This window comes from Carassius carassius, chromosome 2, assembly GCF_963082965.1.
Source record: "Carassius carassius chromosome 2, fCarCar2.1, whole genome shotgun sequence".
NCBI lineage: Eukaryota > Metazoa > Chordata > Actinopteri > Cypriniformes > Cyprinidae > Carassius > Carassius carassius.
In genome coordinates this window covers 26,144,706-26,163,281 of record NC_081756.1, presented here as the reverse complement: position 1 = coordinate 26,163,281, position 18,576 = coordinate 26,144,706, and the positions used below count along the sequence as shown (strand labels likewise).

Below are 18,576 nucleotides of genomic sequence, written 5' to 3'. Positions count from 1 at the left end.
TATGTTAGTTGTCATAGCAACTCACTCTCTGAACATAACCTGCTCCAGCAGGTTATGTTCCAGGATTAGTTCACTTCAGCGAGCCTTCAGTGGGCGTGACAGATACCGCACAACATTATATAATATTAGAATAGCCTATTATATATATATATATGTGTGTGTGTGTGTGTGTGTGTGTTAATGAGGAAGCGCTAATATAAGTAATAAATAAGGTAATATATTATTCTAATATGATTATTTCTTTTATTGGCATATATAAGAGTTATCTGTAAATTATGTATTAAGAGGTATGTATAAATTATAAAACACTATGACAAGGTAATGTTTAACTTATATATATTTATATATTTTATTTATTATATGTTATATCTCACTGCATGGAGTGGCATTTTTCTATAATGTCTAAATTCTAAATCAAAATACATATCTGATATGACTTAATGTATAATTAGCATAAAACAAACAATATAATTCACATTCTCAAGTATTAAAGATTAAATGGAAAAAAATAAAAATGATTGCATAGCCATCAATTAGGTGGCGATATGCTCTAAGCATGTAAACAACTAATTAACAAAAGAAGAAGAAAGAAACAGCATGGCACGCTTTTTCTTAGCGTCCGTTTCTATAGTGACTCGTCGATTCATCGCTCTGTTGAGAATGTCTTGAGTCTTAATCAGGAACATACTCTGAGTTAAATTAACTAACTCCCGGACGAGTTTTTGGAACCACATACCTCGAGTAAGCAAGGTTTGGGGTTAATCAACCGAGAGTTCAGGTTTTAGTTCACGGTAAGTTAACCCTGCTTTCTGGAATACCCCCCAGAACTCATTAACTTGCAGTGGAGTGCCGCTTCACTTCATCCCCTTCTATGTTTTTACATAATAGTATGATCCCATATACTCACATCTGATTGGCCGCGATGCGATTGCTGACCAAGCAAAACAAAGCTATGCCTTGAGGTAAGCAGTCAAAGGAAAAAAACTGGGAGCCGGCTCTCACTTGATGCGAGCCGGCTCTTCTGATTCACTACAAGGCTTCGGCTTTCAGAGCCGCATCTTTTGCGCATGACCCATCACTACTCGTCATGAGGCGGAACAGCGGCAGTCACGTGATACGTCACACACGGGGGGTCATCCAGTGTTTCCTCGAACATACCTAATAATAATGGTAAGATATAAACCATCATCGTATGTGTATTCTGTGTGCTGGGTGATTTATATGCGCCGTTAAGGTGTTTAAACCAGTGATTGTGTCAGAGGGGCACGGAGATCTCCTGGCGGACTGCTACGCGAAGTGAAGATAGCCGTTAGCATTAGCAATTGGGATGCGGAGGCCTACATACACTTAATCATTCTTGTTTATTTCCTCTGTGTTGTTTTATTCTACTTACTTAGCGGTTTGTTATTTGGCATCTAGGTCTAGTAGACTTGCAGCCGTTATGTTTCCCTGTTATTACAAACCACTAATCTGGTGCAAAATGAGCTACTTTGAACTGCTAATTCTGCTAGCATTAGCCTTGTTATTTCTTTAAAGTTCTGTTTACGATGTATCAAAATTATTGTTCATTGTTATCATGTATCTGAGATACTTTTATATGCAGCGCTTTGCTTATATGCGTGTTACATGTAGTTGATAAATGGAAATGGTTTTATTAATACGGGGTTTGGTCACGTACTGAGTCGTTTGGGACTTTATATAGCTATATAATCATTGATAATCTCGTAAATACTGGCATTTATTAGGCACATTAACAGGTTTATATAATGGCACGGTTTCAGTTCCTGAATTTATAGTTACTGAAGTTTTATTGAAAAACATATTTGGTAATGTCAGTGTCACATGACTTTCTAGCTGTAGAGCTATACTTCATGTACTGTATTTCATTTTAAACAATTTTTGTAATACATTTACAGTTATGCACAGTGGTTTTATGACTTCATATTTCTAAAATATGCTAAAAGGACAAATTAATTCAAATGAGCTAGGCTGACATGTAAATAAAAATAGTGAGAAACATATTTAAAAGAAATTGTGAACAGCTACACTTGGGACTAAATTTTAGAGCAGCAATGTATATGTGCAAGGGGAAAGTTTTTTTTTCAGCAAGAATGGATTAAATTGATCAAAAGTGACAGTGAAGACATTTTTAATGTTAAAGATTTCTTCTGTCAAATAAATGCTGCCCTTTTGAACTTTCTATTCTTCAAAGTGCTTTGAAAACAAATGTATGATAGTTTCCACATTATTAACGTTTTCAATGTTGAGAATAAGATGTTTCTTGAGCACCAGATTAGTATATATGAATGTTTTATGAAAAATCATAGAAGACTGGAGGGTCATTCTGGCTAAAACTTTTAACTTTGGACTTTTTTTTCCTGAAGAAAGACAACCATAAATAGTAATGAAAGCCCAAATAACAAATGAATATTTACTGAGTAAATTTCCACTTTGTTCAAAATACAATTGTATTTGTATAGCACAGTAAAAACAACAGTAGTTGCCCATCATGTGAGCGGGCGTTCAGTCTTCAACTGGCTGGAAGGAGCTGCCACTGACAGGTCATGTGACCTGCCAGTGGCTGGCTGGCAGCGGCAATCAGCTGCCATTTGGGCACTTTATTTGTAATAAGCCTCTATCAAATGTCGACAAGATAAAAGACTAGACCCATGAGAATATATATATATATATATATATATATATATATATATATATATATATATATATATATATATATATATATTAGGGGTGTGCACGGATAGTCGAACATTCGAATATTCGTTCTGCTCTAATTATTCGATAAATAAAAATGATATACGAATTTCGCAAAAAAATAAAAGTTCACAATTAGGGCTGGGCGATATACAAAAAAAAATTATATCTCGATATTGTCAAATTTTTACGATATTCGATATATATCTCGATATGTTTGCATTTAAATAATAAAAAATAAAACATGATTTTCTTTTGCCCATAAAAAAAACAAAAAACATTTAGATTAAACAGCTAATTTAAGCAGTTAAAAAATCTAGACCAAGAGATCACTTACTGCTTTTTATTAATGAATACATGTAGGCCTATATGTAACTGAAGCAGTGCAAATTAAGTAACAGTTACAGAAAGTGCATTCTGTCAACTTTTTAGTGCATGCAATTCACAATTTAAACTATGCAACTGGGATAAGTATTTTATTTTAATTTTTTAACAAGTTTTTAAGCTAAGAACACAAGTCTGTCAACTGTCTGTGGTTTTAAGAGAAGCTCTGTGGCATGAAACTATGTTCCTACTGACACTAAAAACCCTCTTAGATGGGGAGCTAGTTGCTGAAGCACATAGCTATTTCTTATATATAAATATATATAAATGAATACCAAAGACTTTTGCATTCTCTCTGTCTATATTATGGAAACTGGTAAACATATCAGTGAAATTCGCCAATAGTAATTCCAAATGGCCATAGCCTATGTTTCTCTATTCAAACATCAGCGGTCGAGTAAGTGCATTTATTTTGCGATCACAAACGCAAACAATACAGTTGAGATCTCATGACAGAACACAGACCGGCTGAACGACGCTTTCATTAGATCGCTTAATTCCAGCTTGTTAGTGTTTTCAGATTAGCGTCGGCGGCTCTTCCGCAATGAGGAGTGAGCACGTGCGCATGGTTGCCAGATTGCTTAAAATAAGCAAACACCGGGAAGAAAATGTATCCTTGTAACAGTGGAGCACTGATTCGGAGATTTAAACTCTTGTTATCTGGCAACCGCTATCATTACAGCTCTCGTAGTAGAGGGGCGTAGAGCAGTCACCAGTTACAGGTTCCTTTTTTGGACATTCGGCGCGTTCTTTTGGGAAAGTATGCTTGAATTTGAAATATTTGATATTCCCGATATATTCAAATTGTACATCGTCGTCAAAATTATTCCGATAGTATCGCTAATATTCGATATATCGCCCAGCCCTATTCACAATAAAACCTAATTTGGTCACTCTCTGTGATTCTCCACGGCATATTTGAAGATGCATGCAAGCAAAAAATAATAAATGAATGAATAAGGGGCCGTTCACATATCACGCCTAAAAACGTGTGGAAAACGCTAGCAGGGTTCCCACGCGTCCTGGAAAACCTGGAAATCCTGGAATATTAATGACCAATTTTCCAGTCCTGGAAAACATATGGAAAATTAGAGAAAAACATAGATTGTCCTGGAAAAAATCTTGTTGTCCTGGAAAATTATTATTTTAAAATTTTTTTGATCATTAAAGAATTGGTCGACAACTGGTTGAAACAATTAACGTAACAGAAAGCGCTCTGTTCAGGGATGCTGAGTTTTGAGACGTGAGTTTTCGCTGTTTAAGCTCCCTGTGACGTATGACGCTGTCTCGTGTTGCCGGTTTTCAGGTGCTAGAAATTAAGTGCTCGAATGTTTGCAGCAAATGTTCACTGGTATGCAGGTAATATTTAATTACATGTTAATTTTATTGTAAAGTAATTATTTTGATACGCATGTGCAAGGGGTCTGTACGGCGAATTACAGCATGAGTGACGGCATTTGCCTGAGAAAAGGTTATCGATTTGTTAAGTCTATTTTATTTAGAATCGTTGGAACGTCTTGCATCCCATGACAAATCAGACCCAAATTTCCCAAACCTGTTTTATGAACGATATAGGAAGTGAAAATGAAATGCTGACGCGATGCACAGCGATAATTGCATGTTCATAGTGCAGCATAGACTTGTGAACATGAGGCGGAGTCTGGTAGTATATAATAGTACTTATATAAACTTATATATAAAGGCACGTTTGCTATTGTACTATTGTCTGTTTGCTGTTTCACCAACCTAGTAGTTCGAAACAGACGTTTCTCTTAGCAACAAACAGTACAGTGACGTTTCTTTGCCGACTGAATCTTTGAGAAACGATTCATGACCCATTCATGAAGACCGTCATTTTCTTCATTCCTAAATAAGCGTTTTGAATGAATCGTTTGATAGAGTGACTCCAATGATTCACTCATTAAGACTGTTATTTGCTGCCATCTGCTGGTGGCAATAGTTGAATTTTTAAAGCATCTTACCTTTCCTCTTTCTATTCTAAATTGTATTTATTTTAAAACATTAAATTTGTTGCGTTATTTATACAATTGTGATATACTTTTCGTGATATTTTATTAAAACACTAGATTATTACTAGTGTTTTTTTTATTAAATACCCAGCTGTGTGGCACTTGAGCTGATGTTGAAAGATACGACTCAAAAATATTTTCTTAACAATTTAAAAGTGATTGACGCCTGATTCTAGTTTGATTGTTTGACTGCGTCTGTTTGTTCCAGCCTACCACACAGCAGTCGCCCCAGGATGAGCAGGAGAAGCTGTTGGATGAAGCTGTGCAGGCAGTCAAGGTTCAGTCTTTTCAAATGAAGCGCTGTCTGGTGAGTTAAATAAATGCAGGTTTACAGTGTCCATAACATTTATCATTTCCATAGCAGTGTTATGCTTCTTGATTTTAATAATTAAAGTCAACCTAAATTTGATTGACATTGCCTTGTGAAAGCTGCACCCTTACTCTGTTGATGAACATTTATTTCCCTAATCCAGGACAAGAACAAGCTGATGGATGCACTGAAACATGCCTCAAATATGTTGGGGGAGTTGAGGACTTCTATGCTTTCTCCCAAGAGCTACTACGAACTCTGTATGTGTTTCCATTGCATTATGTGTTTAAATACAATAGAACACATTTGCGCTCTTAACATTAAGAATTTTCTAAAGAACAGTTTACTGCGCTTTTCTTTTAATAGCTTTTGTACATGTCATCTTATAGATTTAATTTATTTATTGTACCAAATTCTTGTTGTAGACATGGCCATCTCTGATGAGCTGCATTACCTGGAGGTCTATTTGACAGATGAGTTTGCCAAAGGCCGCAAGGTTTCGGACCTCTATGAGCTTGTTCAGTACGCTGGGAACATCATCCCTAGACTGTGAGTACCTTAAGGAAATCTCCCCAAATACTGTTACTGTAATTTTCAAGATTGTGCCATTTCACATTGGCCAACATTGTGACTATAATATAATGGCATTAGAGCAGTCTGCATCCATTTGTTGATCTTGTTAAGATCCAGAATTTCATGAGTATGCTGCACCTACTGTTCAATATGCGCTGCTCATATATTTCTCCTTCTTTCTCTCCCTCATTCTCTCTTTCACTTTCTCGCACTATTTTATTACTATTTAAGTCCTTTTGTACCACCAGTTGTTTATCAGTGCCTTCACTTGTTGTAGTGAGTCAGAACTTAATCTAACATCTTAACACTCTTCATTTTAATTAAATGACGTGGTCTTTTTTGAAAGCACAGAAAGACTTGGCCCTAAAGACTTTATATAAAACATCAATGTTATGTCATATGTCAGATAGATACCTCAACTGAATATAAAATCATTGCAATAAATTCTCAGTTAGTATGATGGCAATAATAAGTAACAACTCCTATTTTTACATGTGACCTTTATTTGAGATGTAAATGATGCATGATATAACAATAAATGCTGTAATATCATTGCTGCTTGGACATTTATTGGGAACTTAAACATTTTTGGGTTTTTTTTATCCAGTGTTTGTTTTCAGTTCAGATTTTTGTTCTTCATGAAAATTCACTTAATATTAGCTAAATATTCAATGGCACTCTTCTCTAAAACAGTTCATATACAGTAATATAACAGTTACATGTAATTACATTGTCTGCAAATGCATTAAACCCATAAAATATAATGTAGTAATGCTATGTAAAATATTTAATAATAGTGTTATAGTTATTGTATTTGTTTTTTATATATATATATATCTCAGTATGTATGTATGTATGTATGTATGTATGTATGTATAATCAAAGTACACAATATATAGACCTATATCACATACATTTTTAGAATCATATGCTTTTTTTTGTTTGTTTAGATGAATCGTTCAGAAGGGTTTGACCAAACTGTTAAAGGTTATTTACAAATCATCCAAACCCCTGATTCATTTCATATATTATGACTAAGTAGTAATAATTTGTAAAGAAATTACAAATCCATCTTTCAAATGTGATTGGATGATAACCTTTGACATCATTTAATTCAGGTGCGAAAAGAGTTAATATCTATAGCGCAGTTGCCCAGAGAGATTTGAGAGTGTAGGACACAGTTTGAGTGAGAGGAGAGACACGTCCAGTTTTGTCAGAGAGCTGGGCCGGCCCGCGGCATAGGCGGTATAGGCAAATGCTAAGGGCGCCACTCATCCATAGGGGTGCCAGAATGAGTGAACGAGTGATATTTTTTTTTTTTTTTTACATTTTTTTTTTTATAATAGGCTACTATTTAAAAACCATTAATTCGAAATACTACCATATAAAGCAAAAAAAAAAAAAAAAAAGTCCGGTTCTTCAATCTTCCCCCGCCCATCGAGTGCTTGAAGTGCGTCAGAAAACAGAGCGCGCGTGATCAGTTGTTGGTAATTTGTTCTGTAGCGTGCCCGACGCCGCATCCAATGTAGACAGCACTGCTTTTGTTCACACACAGCTCGTAGAAACGGGCCTGGCAGCTCGCGCCAGTTCTAGACACGGTGATAGTTTCCTGATTGTGACGGAAGGCCGAATTTACATGACACATTATAAATGAGCATAGTCTGCGATTAGATACAGTGCCAAAAAGAAGAGAAGAGGATAAAGACAGAGGTAAAGAGATGTAGTGAAAGAACAATTTATTGCATAGGAGTAAGATACTATAATTTCATGGCAGTTATTTTGACCTTAAACTTAATGTTAGCAGTTGTTCTGAGTTCTGAGTCCCCAGACTGTGATTTTGTACAATCATGTCAGTTTTAAGATGCATTTTTTATTATCCCTTTTTTATTAATGTTTTACTCTACAGTTGTGCAGTTTTGGGGGGATACAGTACAGGCCAAAAGTTTGGAAACATTACTATTTTTAATGTTTTTGAAAGAAGTGTCTTCTGCTCATCAAGCCTGAATTTATTTGATCAAAAATACAGAAAAAAAAAATGTAATATTGTGATATATTATTACAATTTAAAATAATTTTTCAATTTATTATACTTTAAATTATCATTTATTTCTGTGATGCAAAGCTGAATTTTCAGCATCATTACTCCATTCTTCAGTGTCACATGTGACATCCGGTCTATCACATGATCATTTAGAAATCATTCTAATATGATGATTTATTATGAGTGTTGGAAACAGTTCTGCTGTAATGTGTGTGTGTGTATATATATATATATATATATATATATATATATATATATATATATATATGCTAAATCATGAACACAATGACAGGGTGAAATGGGCTGTGATGCATGCGGTGCCAGGTAAAATCTTGCCTAGGGCAGCAAATTGGTCAGGGCCGGCCCTGTCCGAGAGCAAAGGAAATCCATGCATGAGCGGAGAGATTCAAGCACGCACATTGTATTAATGTGCTTTCGTGCTACAAAAATGCACTCTTGATATATTTCAGTACAAGAACGGCATAACCTTATTGCATATGCATTTGTTGGAGTTTCCCTTTCAAATAAAAAATTATAGGAGAAGAATCCTTATAGTGGGTAAAGAAAATAATCGCCTCCCTTTAAAATAATCTCATTTTGTTGCTTTGCAGTCAGAAATGGAAACAGACAATTTTTTTTTAATCTAGCTGTATTTATATAACAACAACATCATCAGCATGATGAGCAAACTCATCAGGTGTAGCTAATCACCTTCTCAATGGCACACAAAGCCATCTGACTTTCATCTGTGGTCTGCTGTGGTCATTTTGATTAGTTCAGCATGAAAAGAGCTTTCCTTGAGCAATCTTTGGTAGTGCAACTGAAGCAAACAATCAACTATGAGTGGCAAGGCACTATCAAAAGATCTCTGGGATAAAGTTGTGGACTGGCTTCAAGTCAAGAGATGGATGCAAAAAGATTCAAAGGCTTTATCAATGCCTAGCAGCACAGTGAAGCCTATTATTAAGAAGTGGAAGGTATTTAGTACAACACAGACCCTCCCTGGATCAGGACGTCGCTCCAAACTGGATGAAAGACCCACAGCAACTCTGAAGCAGTTGCAGGAATTTATGACAGAGATTTGTCATTGTGATATTGACAACAATATCACAAATTCTCCACAAATGTGGCTTGAATGGGAGGGTTGCGAGACAAAAGCCACTCCTCAAAGGCCACATGCAGCCACAACTGAACTTTGCCAAAACATACTTTGAAGATTCTGAGGCAGGTGAGACTAAAATTAATGAATTACTTGGCATCAACACCAAACAACGTGTCTGGCAGAAATCCAATCCAAATAACCGCTTTCTTCCAGTAAAGCATGGATGTGGTAATGTCCTGTTATGAGGGTGTTGTTTTCCAGCAGGGACTGGAGCACTTGTCAGGATATAAGGAATATGGATGGGGCAAAATACCACCAAATTCTTGAGGGAAATCTCTCTTCCAGAAAGTTGTCTGAATATTAACCTTCCAACATGACAATGACCCAAAGCACACATCAAAACTGAACGCACACAGTGATTAAAGGAGAAAAAGGTGAATGTTCTTGCATGGCATAGTCAGAAATCAGACTTAAACCCCACTGACAATCTGTGGAATGACTTTAAGACTGCAGTCCACAAATGCTCACCATCAAATTGAACTGAACTTGTGCAGTTCTGCAAAGTAGAGTGGGCAAATATTGCAAAGTCTAGATGTGCAAAGTTATTTGAGACATACTGTATCCCAAAAGACTAAAGGCTGTAATTAAAGCTAAAGGTGGTTTAACAAAATAATGACACATCTCAGTGATTCCGTTTTTTCTGACATGTTGGCATTATCTTTCACTTGGATTTTATTAGTTGCAATGAGTAAATACAGCTGGATAAAAACTGTGTCCGTCTTCATTTCAGGCTGCAAAGCAACAAAATGTGATTATTTTAAAGGGGGGTGATTCTTAACCACTTAAAATTAAATCATGCAGTTTGATTTACTAAGGTTTTTGGTAGTTGTGCCATTATTCAATGACACAAAAAAGGTTTTAACCCATTTTGGGCTTTACATGGCTGCTGTAGTTGTTAATTTGCACTGCTCTTGATAAGTTGCATTGGTGATTATGTAATTGAAGGCTGGTTGTTCTTTAATTTGATCACCTGCAGAAACTTCGGCTCCCATCTACACTTTCCCGGGATTGTGCCCTGCCCTTTTTAGAAAATCTTGCCCAGTAAGAACTGGAACAATTTCACTTTTGTGATTTTGTTGTATACTGGCTTTCAGAAAATCAGTCTTAAAAATAAGGACTGGGGAGATTTGTAAAATAGTATGGACTGAATTTGAGCAGTGTGGATTGGGAGAGAAAAAATTAGATGAGAGCGAGAGCACAGTTGAAAAGATGTTTGATTTTTGTAGAGCTCCTTTGTTGCCTGCTTATCTTTAATGAGGAAATGTGTGCTGTAACAGATTGATGGATTGCATCTGTTTGAAGAAAAAGTAAGCCATAAACAAGCAGAGCTTAAGTGAGGCAAGAAAGTGCAGCCACTGACAGTGTTTCTACCACATAAAAGCTGTGGTTTTCTACAGAAATAAAGTGATTTCTGCGTTACTCCTTTGAGTGTGCCTTGTAATTATTGCCATAAGTTGTAAAATCAGGAGTTGGCTTTTATTGGGTAAGCCTGGCAGAGGCAGTGTCTTCTGGGGCGCCTCCTTCAAATGCAGTGAATTGAGCACTCTAGTTCTGTGACTCAGCTGTGCCCGCTATCATTTCTGTCAGCGCCTCTCATTGAAGGATTTGTGACCTTGTGGGTAACTTTTTTTTTTTTTTTTTTTCTGAGCAGCTCATTGTAGTGTTTCTTTGCCTCCTCTCATTACAGTTGCTATCTTTCTATATGGGATTCACCAGTCTCTCTCTTAAATTAAAGTCTCTTAACCTCCTAGAAACCAATACAGTTGATCTGCTTAAAAAGTCAAGCCACAAATGTTTATACAACAATAACATAGGTAATATGAAAGGTCTGAAAATGTTTTGGGGAGTCCAAAGCCCCTTTCACACTGCAAGTTGGTCCCGTAAAATTGCCGGAACATTGCAGGATTGCCTTCTGTGTGAACGCAAACACGTTCCAGGATAGATTCCGGGATCAATCCCGTGTTGGGAACCTAATAACATTGCCAGGTCCAGTCCCGGAATGAGCTCTGTGTGAACAAAAGCCAGAACTAATGCCATAAAGGGTGTGTCGTAGTGATGACACATGTTATTGTGCGACCCTTTACCGGGTGTTTTGAAGGCAGATCATCGTTCACGACAAAAAAATGTGAAAACTGTAAAGAAGCAGAGATCAGTTAGTTCCTCACTATTTGCGCTGAAGCTGAAATCGTTCGACAGTTTAAGTGAAAGTTAACGTACCGAATGTTTTTGACCCGTACATTACACGTCACATCACGTGTAATGTACATTTGCGTGCAATTTTGGGGATATTAAAAACTCTGATAATCTGTCCTGGGTCTTATGTGGAGATATTTGTCCTGGGTCAGCACTGCAGAGGCATTAATTCTAGTGAATTGTAAGTGATCTGGAAAGTCACCATTATGCTAGAAAATCGGTTTAGCCTAAATAGCTAACCCTCTGAAATGGAGCATTGGAAAGCTTGATTACTTTTATTTAATAGGTCTGTTTATGAGACGTTGTTACATGTTAATTAAATGTAAGTCACTATGAAGTAATTTATGGGAAAACAATAATGTATGCAAAAAATAATAACATTTCAACTACGATTTGATTTCCTGTATAGAACGTTTCTTATATATATATATATATATATATTAGTGCTGTCAACGTTAACGCGTTAACGCATGCGATAAATTTTTGTCTGGTTTAACGTGTCAAAATATTTAACGCAATTAACGCAGCATCCATATTTTCTGCCATCCCACACAATGCATAGACAGGGCGCCAGAATCCAGTTCTCTTAAGCGCTTGAACTAATAATAAACATCCCAAAGTGCCAGTTTTGTCGATTATCCTCATAAGAGCAATCTTAAATGATTTATATAAAGTCTAAAATGAACAAAAAGAGTTGTGAGAGAATGAGGCGAGATCCATAGACGGTATATAAACGGTGAGATCCGCGTGTCTGTCTGCTCTTAAAGGGACAGCAGCCAATAAAGCTTCCTGTCAGTAAAGTTAAAAGAACAAAGGGAACAGAGAAAATGACTCTCTGCTCTTGACTAAATAACTTTTGTAGCTTTAATAAGGATTAACTATTTAATTTATAGTTTATGCAGTGCAGACTGCATATAACTTTGATAACTTTATTAAATTTCTGTATATTTCCTAACTGTTAAGACAGGAAGGGCAGTAGTAAACATGACATTTATTATGGGTTTATGTTAGCATTGTTTTTAAGTTTACTTAAATTAAAAACTGTTATATTTTTGAAGCCTAATAATAAATGTAAAAAAAAACAAAAAAAATCAGTAGCTGTATTAATATCAGTAATACTGGCCTTCATTCATAAAAAGATGTCATTTAAACAAGTATTTAAATTTAACTGTGGAATTATTACATTAAAAAATATATTAAAAACATACAAAAACATTTCTTTTTTTATTGCTATTAATTGCGATTAATCACAGTAAAAATGTGTGATTAATCTAGTTAAAGTTTTTAATCGATTGACAGCACTAATATATATATATATATATATATATACATACACACACACACACACACACACACACACACATATATATATATATATATATATATATATATATATATATATATATATATACTCCCAGCCCTGATCACCACTCGTTCTTCTGAATGTAATGTGGTATTAAAATGTCTTGTATTTCATTCCCCTAAACATGTTTGTTTCAGAATTATTAATTATTTAATTAATTATTAAAGTAACTACATCCAAATGTTAATTAATCTTAACCAAAGTGTAGCTAAATAAATTGCTCAAATCCTCTGAAATCAGTCAAGGCTCGTGGAATAGAAAGTGTTGCTTTTGTGCCTCTTTCTGTGGAATTTGCATTAAGCCTGGCACATGTCTTTTATTTCTCTTCAGTGTTTTATATTGCTTATATTGCAAAAGATAAATCTTCTATGGTTCATGCTTTGAGTACATCCATCATTTTATTATGAGGCTTAATTAAACTTACTTTGAAGTTCTCTAATCTGACTTCAAGTACTTTAGTTATCTGGTACCTTTGTTTTTCCACTTGTTTGCAGTCATTGAGTCATATTGCTTGTTAAATTCTCTCTCTCTTTGGTTTCTAAGGTACCTATTGATAACTGTCGGAGTGGTGTACATTCGCTCTTTCCCCCAATCCCGCAAAGACATACTAAAGGACCTGGTGGAAATGTGCCGTGGTGTGCAGCATCCACTCCGGGGCTTGTTCCTCAGGAACTACCTGCTGCAGTGTACACGCAACATCCTGCCTGATGATGGAGAGCAGGCTGAGTATGACACTCTGTATCTAATGGCTGTGATTGCACCTCAAGTAGTTCAAGAGTGTTGTGACTCACACTAAGCAATTTAAATGATGCCATAGCACAATCCTATGTGCTAAAATAGAATTTAATCCATTGCTAGAAAAGGCCTGTTTTTCCCACGTTCAGTGCTTAGGCAGCACTTAGACAGCTTTTGACAAAATGATTCACTATAAATGTCATATCTACCAAAGATTGAATAACTACCAATGTGCTCTTCTATTTGGTTTAGGGAAGAGATGACCGGGGACATTAATGACTCCATTGACTTTGTACTGCTGAATTTTGCCGAGATGAATAAATTGTGGGTGCGAATGCAGCATCAGGGACACAGTAGGGACCGAGAAAAGAGAGAGAAGGAGAGGCAAGAGCTGCGTATCCTTGTAGGGACCAATCTGGTCCGATTGAGCCAACTGGAAGGCGTCAATGTGGAAAAGTACAAACAGGTGCGTTTCAGTGCTCCAGTGTAGAGAAATCATCTTTCTCCAAAGCCCATAAATCTCTGTTAAAGATTACGAAAGGGTGCATTGAAATTAGATTTGACCTTAATTACCTGTTTATTTGTGGGAACCTCAAGTTAGCACTTAGCATAAATCACTGGGTAAAAGAGCCATTGATGGAACGACAACTGCGCAAGAGGTTACGACATCTTTTGATAGTCCTTTGAAAGCTGTTTGTTAAAACACTCCACGTTCACGATCATGAATTAACAATGTGATGGGCTTAATATGTTTTCATTTGACTTTTAATTTCAAGCACCCATACATATGTATAACAGTGGGCCTGCAGGACAGCTTTTCTGATGTACTTTAAGCTTTTTAACCAGAGCTAAACGATCATTTTAGCTTGATATGAACCGATCAAAATCCTGTGATTCATACCTCCAGCAACAGCTTACAGACTTGTGTACCTTGGTCATATCACTTTTAAATGCCCACTTATTTTTAGAAGCACAATTGAGAGGATTGGGAAAATGTTGCTGAATTAAAAAATAATAACTGAACATTTTATCAAGTTATCCATATTATATTTGAATAGTTTGTAAAACAGACAGTCACTCTCATTTTGAGCCATTTGTGAAAAAAACATTCAAAAGTTCTTCAGATATATTGGTTTCAAAGCAGCATATACTGTAGGCAGAAATTTGTAGAATTGTTCTGTGATTTGGAGTCATCTTGTTTGCAAAAGGATTTGGCAGCGAGGCATGCTGTAAATAAATGTGGACTCCCCACAGATCGTGTTGTCTGGGATCTTAGAGCAGGTGGTGAACTGTAGAGACTCTCTAGCACAGGAATACCTCATGGAGTGCATCATACAGGTACAGAAATACCCCAACGTCACTCCACATCCTGTTGTACCTGACTGTAGGTGTCTGTCTTTTAACATGCTTCCCATTTTCCCCAATTATTTTTAGTAGTCGCTGTGGGCATGTTATAGTTAACTCCCTCACATTTTTGTCTGCACTTTCCTTTTCTGCAGGTCTTTCCGGATGAGTTCCACCTGCAGACGCTGAACCCGTTCCTGCGCTCCTGTGCTGATTTGTGCCAAAACGTGAACGTCAAGAACATCATCATTGCCCTTATTGACAGGTGGCTTGTTGTTCCCGTGATTCACTGTTCTGCTCGGAGAAAGAGCTGTTATTTACATACTGTGTCTTTCTTTCAAATAAATGCCTCTTGGTTATATAATGCGAAGATATGTTGTTTACAATCTTTATTTTACAGTGCTTGTTACACGTTTCATGTATTTACTATAGTAATACATTATACATAATTGCATGTAACTAACACTAAAACAAACCCTATCCTAACCCTAACTATATTGAAATTTGCAAGTACATGTAGTAAATTAATATTACTCACTACTTAAATGTATAATTACAGTGTAACAAGGACACTGTAAAATAAAGTGAACCTGAAAGAATTCATACATTTTAGCGCAACTTAACTTTTCAGAGTTGTATATTGAGTCTTATTCGATTGTGGTCTCATCCCACAGATTGGCCTTGTTTGCTCACAGAGAAGATGGACCTGGGATCCCTGCTGAAATCAAGCTATTTGATATTTTCTCTCAGCAAGTCGCAACCGTCATACAGGTATAATATCACGTGGACTCTTTATTTAATCTTTGTCAAATCACTAACTCAAATGTTTAATGTTGCCATCTTTATTTTTTCTTTCTTGTCAGTCTCGTCAGGATATGCCATCTGAAGATGTTGTTTCGCTCCAAGTGTCTCTCATCAATCTGGCCATAAAGTGCTATCCTGAGCGTGTGGACTATGTGGATAAAGTGTTGGGAAGTACTGTGGAGATTTTCAACAAGCTCAACCTGGAGCAGTGAGTATTAGTTAGTGTTTTTCTCGCACCATTCGGCAGATCAGAACATGGTCAAAGCAACACCCACACTCTTCAGCACTCTTAAGTGTGTTGCTAGAAGATCCTCAGGCTTTTACTTGCTGAAGGATTTGAGTGCTTGATTTCTGTATTCATCCTCATTTTGGTATAAAGGAACGGTTACATCAGATCATGCTTATAATAACTACGTAACCTCTAAAACTAGTATGTTCCTAATCTATGATCCTAATCTATATTTGAGTTTTTGCACCCCGCTAATAGTCACTGTGTAGGTGCTTATAAATTAATAAATACATTCAAAGAAAACTAAACCATCTGAAGGTATTGTAATGTAATTACTGGTTAAAAGTTTTCAATTTTGTTTTTGTTTCAAGTTTTGCAATTTTGTTCTAAATTAGGGGTGGGTGATATCTCGATATTTTAAATATATTGAGATATTTTAAACACAATATGGATTTTGACATATCGTATATATCGATATATTGTTTATATTTATAATAAAGATGTGAACACATGAGGAACATCTCCAGAACTGCACCGAGAGTCACTTCATGAGCATCTGACCGTTTGATTTGAGAAAACTAGCGTCATATCATATCCTAGACTGTAGTATCACATACACAGAACTGTAAAGGTAAACCCCTCAAAATAAAAGTATTTGAATGTACATAGCCCACTACTACTACTACTATTAAAATTAAATGAAATTTTTTTTTAAGAATAATCACACATTTCTTCCATGTTTTATTTTTAATAGTAAATCCCCTTTGTTTACCAAAAAATAAAGTTTGCTTAATTTGAAATAATTAAAAGATAAATTAAATGAATTTTGTATGCCTTCATTTGATAACCAGAAAAATGTAAATAGACCGAATTTCTGAAGGGAAAAAAGCATTTCACATATTTTTCAGGCTATTTTAAGATTTTTTTTTAAACTAAGTTGTTTTTATGCATTTAAATAGTTACACATGCTAAAACAGAATTAGGTAACAATAAAACATATGGTGAAGAAAAAAAAAACGTATCATAGGGCCCTAAACATGTAATATTTGGCATATTTGTTTTTGCAGTAGTTTTTGGGGGGTTATTTTTCCTATAAAGATATCGAGATACATATCGTATATCGAGATATATTTTTTGCTCCATATCGCCCAGCCCTATAGATATTCACCCCCTTTTGTCTTGAGCATCCAGTTGAACCTTGTTGGTCTTTGTTAGTGATCTTTCTGAGATGACATTCTGCTTTGACACTGGCAGTGTAGACACACTCAAGCTTTTGCGGTGTGCCCACGTTTCAGTATCAACAGGGTGCAAGTCAGTGGGAGACTGACAAAACAGCATACCCAAGGCAAACAGAAAGTTTGAATGGCGTCTGTGCATTGTGCTTCAGGCAGAAATCTTGCAGTATAATTTAAGGGTTCCTCAAACAAGATTTGTTAAGAAATATTAATAGAATACATTACATATTACAGTAAGCACTTATAATTTTTTTAATCAAAGAAGAGCATGCAGATTAGGGCAGGGTAAAAAATGTTGTAGGGCTGTGCATTTAATCGCGTGAGATTGTCATGCGCATTTCGTCAGTAAAGCCAGTCCTGTGATTAGTAGTAAATCATCATCACCTGCTTTCAGATTGAGCTGCATTCACTACACAGAGCCACAGTTCACTGACAGTTAGGCAATATCATGTTCATAATCGCAGATGAATCGCATTCGATTTTGAACGCAATATCGCCTAGCTTGTCAGTGAACTATATACTCTATGAACTATGCTCTGTGTAGTGAATGCAGCTCAATATGAAAGCAGGTGATGGAGATTTACGTTAATTTCAAACAATAAATGCCGTTATGGCACGGTTTTCTGGAGTGATCTGTTTCGTGGCGCACCTCAGTTCAATAAAGGCGGCAGCGCAATGCCACGTCAACTCTGATCATCTCCTCCACATTTATACCAGTTTCAGCACAAAATAAACATGACTAAACTTCCAAAGGTAGGTTAAAAGAAAGAGTACAACTTTACAATCTGTATCCTGTCTCATGTAATCTCGCAATTACTGTTTCATCTGTGCAAAGACAACACATCAATATAACATCTTGTGAATACATTACACAACGTCACATTTACTTAAAAAAAAAAAACATATTCAGTGACCATAAACTCATTAGTCCGCTAGAGAAGAGGAGAGGAGCATTTCGCTAAATATATGCACCATATTATATATTCATTATAACGTTTACTGTTCTTCAAAGTTTAATTTATATTTTTTTGTGATAGCCACCATTTAAATGTTTATAAAAGAAAGTAAATATTAAAAAACTTTTATTATAAAAACTTCATTAAGTGTAATTTAAGCAGTTGTATAGCCTAAAAAAATCAATTGATTTGAACCTTTATGGCCGACCAACTGACTCTCATGTATATTTTTCTGCATTAGTTAAGAGATTTTTTTTGTTTGTTTTCCTTGAGAAATTTTAGCATGTGTACCAGATGTATATTCAAAATAATCAATATCGAATCGAGTCAACTTGGGAACCGAATCGCAAGCTTGTGAATCAGATTTGAATCGAATTGTGAACTGTGAAAACCCAGCCCTAATGCATATACTACATTTAAATGTCCCTATAAAATTGGTTCCTGTGCTGTCTTGCATTTTCATCTTTTCCTCATATGTTAAATAAATGTGATTTTAGCTGACATC

At 35.8% G+C, this 18,576-nt stretch overlaps 1 protein-coding gene across 1 annotated transcript in view; it reads left to right on the top strand.

Annotated features, from left to right (window-relative positions):
• Positions 1 to 1,087: 1,087 nt before the first annotated feature.
• LOC132107693 (vacuolar protein sorting-associated protein 35-like) overlaps positions 1,088 to 18,576 on the top strand; it is a 31,161-nt gene continuing 13,672 nt past the window's right edge. Inside the window, exons 1-10 of the mRNA XM_059513851.1 lie at positions 1,088 to 1,170; positions 5,335 to 5,433; positions 5,600 to 5,696; positions 5,862 to 5,985; positions 13,312 to 13,494; positions 13,756 to 13,969; positions 14,758 to 14,841; positions 15,003 to 15,112; positions 15,522 to 15,618; positions 15,711 to 15,859. Coding sequence (XP_059369834.1) covers positions 1,168 to 1,170; positions 5,335 to 5,433; positions 5,600 to 5,696; positions 5,862 to 5,985; positions 13,312 to 13,494; positions 13,756 to 13,969; positions 14,758 to 14,841; positions 15,003 to 15,112; positions 15,522 to 15,618; positions 15,711 to 15,859 — 1,160 coding nt within the window. The 5' untranslated portion in view covers positions 1,088 to 1,167. The remainder of the gene's footprint in view (positions 1,171 to 5,334; positions 5,434 to 5,599; positions 5,697 to 5,861; positions 5,986 to 13,311; positions 13,495 to 13,755; positions 13,970 to 14,757; positions 14,842 to 15,002; positions 15,113 to 15,521; positions 15,619 to 15,710; positions 15,860 to 18,576) is intronic.